Source organism: Stomoxys calcitrans, chromosome 4, assembly GCF_963082655.1.
Source record: "Stomoxys calcitrans chromosome 4, idStoCalc2.1, whole genome shotgun sequence".
Classification (NCBI taxonomy): Eukaryota; Metazoa; Arthropoda; class Insecta; order Diptera; family Muscidae; genus Stomoxys; species Stomoxys calcitrans.
In genome coordinates, this window is record NC_081555.1 from 46,551,822 (window position 1) to 46,557,821 (window position 6,000).

At 40.6% G+C, this 6,000-nt stretch overlaps 1 protein-coding gene across 1 annotated transcript; it reads left to right on the top strand.

The window, feature by feature from the left end:
* Nucleotides 1-926: 926 nt before the first annotated feature.
* Nucleotides 927-2,183, top strand: LOC106093067 (splicing factor 3B subunit 4). The gene is made up of 3 exons (XM_013260047.2): nucleotides 927-1,056; nucleotides 1,115-1,198; nucleotides 1,261-2,183. Exons 1-3 carry the CDS (start codon nucleotides 1,023-1,025, stop codon nucleotides 2,127-2,129), a joined length of 987 nt encoding a protein of 328 aa, XP_013115501.1. The 5' UTR covers nucleotides 927-1,022; the 3' UTR covers nucleotides 2,130-2,183.
* Nucleotides 2,184-6,000: the final 3,817 nt, after the last annotated feature.

Sequence of the window (6,000 nt, forward strand, 5' to 3'; positions counted from 1 at the left end):
TAGCACATGTTGAGTTGTACATGAAAATCACTTTTCAAAATAGCAGAAGCAATTGTTTTCGATTAGAGCGTTCTATATTCCTTCTGACAAAAACCAAAAGAAATGAGCTGTTTTTGTTTTCAGTCGAATGAAGAAGATAACAACAAATAAAAATCTGTCATCTTAATACCGTCAAAGCTGGCCGGCTGCTAACAGCTTTTCGCGTGGGACCACCTTTTTGAATCCGCCTTGACAAATAATCAAAAAAAAAAAAAAAATTACACCAACAATGGTTTCAAGTGTTTTTTTTTTTTTGTTATTTTCCTCATTATAAACAGAGTACTACTTTTACGCCTATTTTCCTCCAACGTTTTGTGGACGTTTTTTATATGGAGTTTGACAGCATTCAGCCCGAAAAGCTGAACAGAATACTCGGCTTTAGTGACATGTATTTTTACGATTAAAATTTTGCACTCTGGCAAATAAATAAAATGTTTTTAAGATAGAGGGTTGGTAGTCTATTCTGCTTTCGGAATGGCCGCTGAACTTTTTAATTGTTTCGCGACCGAAATTTGACAGCATTCAAGTGTTTTTGTTTCCATATAAAAACACATTTCATTATTTGCACTCGTCGTTTTCGCTATTTTATGTACTTTTTCTCAAATAAATAAAGAAAAAGAACAACTGAAACCAATAAAACAAACAAAAATGATGCCGGCAATAGTTTCAAGTAATAGTTTTTTGCCATTTTCCTCACTAAAAGCAGAGTACTACTTTTCCGGCTATTTTTAGCCGTTTCGCCGACGTATTTTTCTATTATGGAACAGCTGAACAGAAAGCTGAACAGAATACTCAGTTTAACGCCTCTTCAGCTGTCTAAATTTGTTTTGCCGCCAGACCATTTCATTGTGCTTCGAATTTCTCTTTCGATAACTCGCCAAAAAGAAAATCGATAGCGGCAATTTCGCTAGATTGTGCAGGAGAGTATAGGGCTAATATCAATTTGGCTCCTTTATTTACTGAATTTAATGTAAGCGCATATTATGGCTGCTGGACCAATTGCAGAGAGGAACCAAGGTAAGTTTAGTTTAATACAATTTACACAATTACCTCTCATATTTTTAATCTTTTTTAGATGCCACAATATACGTTGGTGGGCTTGACGACAAAGTGTCAGAAACATTGCTCTGGGAACTTTTTGTGCAAGGCGGTCCTGTTGGTAAATAATTTGTCTTTTTAGAAGTAATTTATTATTTTGAAACTCAAAGTGTGTCATTGCAGTGAACGTACACATGCCAAAGGATCGCGTGACACAAATGCATCAGGGATATGGATTTGTTGAGTTCCTTAGCGAAGATGATGCCGACTACGCCATCAAGATAATGAACATGATCAAACTTTATGGAAAACCTATAAGGGTTAATAAAGCATCTGCCCATCAGAAGAACTTGGATGTCGGAGCGAATATATTTATTGGCAATCTTGACACGGAAGTCGATGAAAAACTTCTCTACGATACTTTTTCCGCGTTCGGTGTTATATTACAAACACCAAAAATTATGCGAGATCCCGAAACTGGTAACTCAAAGGGCTTTGCGTTTATAAATTTTGCAAGTTTTGAAGCATCCGATGCTGCAATGGACGCAATGAATGGACAGTATCTCTGTAATAGGCCAATTTCTGTATCGTATGCATTTAAGAGGGATTCCAAAGGCGAGAGACATGGATCTGCAGCAGAAAGATTGTTGGCTGCCCAAAACCCCTCATCTCATGCGGATCGGCCTCATCAACTCTTTGCTGATGCTCCAGTGCCTAATATGATTCCTGTAATGAGTGGTCAAATAATTCCACCTCCTCTAATGGCCCCACCTCCACCACCATCTGGCTCATCATCAATGTTGCCGCCTCCGCCACCTGTACCACCACCACAAGCATCGTTTGTTCCCCCACCACCTTTGCCACCTATTGGAAGCCAAGGTATACCACCACCAGTAGGCATTCCTCCACCACCAAGAATGATTCCTCCCGGGGCATGGCCAACAGGAGCCCAAGCTCCCCCGCCAAACTGGAGGCCACCTGCAAATTTTCCACCGGCGCCATTTCCACCTGCACAGTTCAATGGAGATGCCTCTGTTAGTTACCAATATTAAAAAATAAAACAAATTCTTCGCTTTGATTGCTGACATTTTTTTAAAAAAGAATAATTTGGATTAATTTTTATTTGAAACATGGGTAGTAGCTGTTGTTGTAGCCACACCTTCATGTGGAGGTGGCGATCCTCGTCAAGCTCCTGTAGGTGAGCGAGCACGTTCCGGTCCAAAGTACCGATCGCCGCGAGGACAGGGTGACCATTGGTTATTTAAAGGCGCCAATAACTCGCTTTGTCATATCGAGCATCATAGGAATTCAGTATTTGTGCAAGAGCCGGTGCCGACCGGCTTCTCACTGAGACTTTCCGCTCGATACCGCCGATTGTCCGCGACTTCCATTGCAGCTACTATCTGCAACCTGTGGACGTCCGGTAACTCGCAGCTAAGCTTCTCGTGACAGCAATGAACACCACAAAGATTGGAGCTCAATGATCCAGCCTGTGCGGTGCTCACAGCTATCCCGTGCCGGGTGAACCATGGTAGTCTAATGGCAAAGTTCCAGTGGTAGTGTAGTCTTCTGCCCAGCTCTCATTATGTGTTTGAACATCTCTCATTCTTGTTGAGGACATTTTTCTTTCTAAATTTTTATCACCCTTATTCCTTTTTTCGAAGGCGAAAATCGACAGCAATCTTGTTCGAAGGCGCATTTCACTTTTCGTGGTATTCTGTAACTTATTTGCCTTTCACAGTTTGGTAATTGAAATATATTGCAGTGAATGTAAAAGTAAGTCCCATATTCTTTATACAAACTGGTGTTCTCGCGAATGGAACTCGAATTTAGTGATACCAACAATGTAAAAAAAATTCGTCTTCGACAATAATACCATTTTGTAAAACCGTCGAAATTCGACTTCGCCATCGCCTACCGCAGTAAGGTTGAATAAGTTTTTATTTTTTAATAAAATTAAAATTTTAGATGATTGAAAAGAGTGTTTTAGGACATATGTTAGTGAGCTTTAGTTAGGAATGGTTTGCACCGTTACGACCTTGCTCCTTAAAAAGTGCTTGTCAATGATCGATACCCCAACATGTAACCACGTGGCTAGAACAACAACCATAATGATTGTCATAGGTTGTTAAGAGCAGCGCTGTAGATTCGAGCTTTTGAAGTCGAACAGTAATAAGCCGGTTCGGAGTTAAGTAAGCTCCCGACTCCGAGTAGTGAAACGGATTTAGTAAAAAACAGATAACATGTTTTAAGTTCGGCCGGGCCGAAGTTTGGTTTTATCCAGTTATAAAGTTGGTTTCTTACAAAAGCAAGAAAATCAAAGAACAATAAGAGAAGATGGTAGCGGAAGTTCACGAATAAAATTTAAAAAGGTAAGAATTGAGTCCAATGTGGCGCAGAGGCTTGCATCTATGACGCTAAACGCCTAGGTTCAAACCCCGGCGTGAACATCAGATAAAATTTAAGGCGGTGGTTATCCCCTTAGTAATGCTAGCTATAATTGTGAGGCTTACGGTACGCCGTTCTGACTCGGCATAAAAAAGAGGCCACTTATCATTGAACTTTAATATGACTGCACTCATTGATATGAGAGAAGTATCCCCGGTCCCTAATGTAATGTTCATGGCAAGTTTTTTAGATGTGGTGATTACACCAGGATTTAGGCCAATTTAGGTCATTATCAGCATGGAAAGTAGAAGTCATTATAGAACTTAAAACTTCAGAAGATCGGATAAAAACTATGCTCTCTATGGGTTTATCATATTAAATCGAATAGCATAGATATTGGAAGTCATAAGAGAAACAAACTTGTGAGTTTTCAGCCAACTTGTAACATTTCAGCCTGATATAAACTATTGTATATAAACCCAACTCCATTTAACTTCTTAAGCCCTCGGAGTTCGGATTTTTTATCTCATTTGGCTGAAATTATGCACGTAGTGTTTCCTGGTTACTTCCAAAATCTATAGTCTAGTATAAATCGGTGTATATCCTTATGTAACTCCCACATTATCCGTCTAATCTGCTGATGAAATTATGTTTAAAGAACTGGAAAAATACGATCAAAACGGTGGAACATCCCAAAGTTTGCATTTATTATGTCCGTTTTTTCCAATCTCAAAGCACGTAGCCCCTTCTTCGTAGCATTTCCATCTCCTCAATAGTACCGTAGCTTCGTCCTTTTATTAACCTTAATTTTTGGAGGGAAAACAATCATAGGGTGGCCGTTCTGGGGAATGCGGTGGCTACGGCACCATTATTTATTTGGTTTTGACCACAAATCCACCCACTATCAACAATGCATGAGCAGGGGTGTAATCATGGCGCAAAAGCGAAATTATGTACTTCCACAAATCCGGGTATTTCTGGCGCATTGCTTTGTATGACCCTTTGCAATGAACTCACTATCCAAGACGCCTCAGCATTCTACCGAACTTTGAACCCGGTACAGGAGGGCTATCAACACCACACTGGGTGAAACTTTGAGCTGCGATCAGTATGGAATTTATTGTAATCATGAGAAGCTCAGCTGAGAGCTGCCGGCGCGTCCACAGGTCACGGATAGTGAAATGTCCATATGGAGTAACAGCAACTGCAGTCGGACAATCAGCGATATCGATTGGTCTCAGTGAGAGGTCGGACGGAATCGGCTCTTGCTCTTTTAATAAACAATGGTTTTAACGTTTCCGCGGCGATCGGTTCTATGGAACGGAACAAGATAATTCACCTATGGAGCTTGACGAGGATCTGTAAAGCACTTTAAGGCTGTCTCACGCAAATAGTGTACCGTTTTCTTCTTTTGGCTGGTACTATGTTCGTTTTTCACCGTTGAAAATCCATTTTTTCGCGATTACTTCTTTGAAACAAAAACTAGACAAATAACAATTTCATTAAAATCTTACCATAAGTAATGGGGGAATGTCCTACAGAATGAAATCAGCAATTTGTGTTACTTTAAAATTTATATGATCTAAAAAAAGTAAAAGGCAAAAATATTGTGAAAAGCGAATATAGTACCAGCTTTTTCTCGCATATTTTCTGCATAAGTACATATTCCCGCGCACAATCGGTCGGACGTCATAGGCTCTTACACAAATGCTGAGTGCCTATGATGCTCCATATGATAAGGCGAGTTATTGGCGCCTTTAAATAACCAATGGCCACCCTGTTCCCGCGGCGATCGGCCCTTTGGACCGGAACGACCTTGCTCACCTACAGTAGTTTGACGAGGATCATTAACTCCACATGCAATGTGGCTAAAACAACAACAACAGCCGAGGTATCATTCTCTTCAAACACAGGATTCGTTTCCCATTCCTTTGGGGAAAGATCCTCGGAACACCCCTGTCCCTTTTTAGCTGCCCTCTTACCAAACTATCTCCAAAGTCCGCGTTGACTCCCATGCCCGTTATCGCATACTCCTTCTCGCACCACTTCGTGGAGGGCCGTCTCCTCCGATATCCCCTTGAGGTATGACAGAAGTTTCCCGACGTAGAACCTTCCTCATCTTCATGTCTGTTTTATCAATAAAATTGTTTTGTTTGTAATGTCAAATGCTACGTTTTGCAATAAGCATGAAGGCCTAGTTATGCTCTCGTGAACATACCGTAAATGTAGGAAAACGTGTCAGCTGTTTTGTTTTGCTTTATGAAAACACATGCAAACGATTACCGAACGTCTGTCAACCGTAACCAGAAAGTTGAATTCAGTAAAAACAAAATTTTACGTTCCGTTTTCGTGTCAGCAGATAAAATTTGAAGTTTGAAGACATTTCAATACCAAAAATTTATGTTTAAAAAACTGTCTTTCTCTTAGACCACCGTAGCGCAGAGGTTAGCATGTCCGCCTATGACGCTGAACGCCTGGGTTCGAATCCTGGCGAGAACATCAGAAAAACGGTGGTTTTCCCCTCCTAATGCTGGC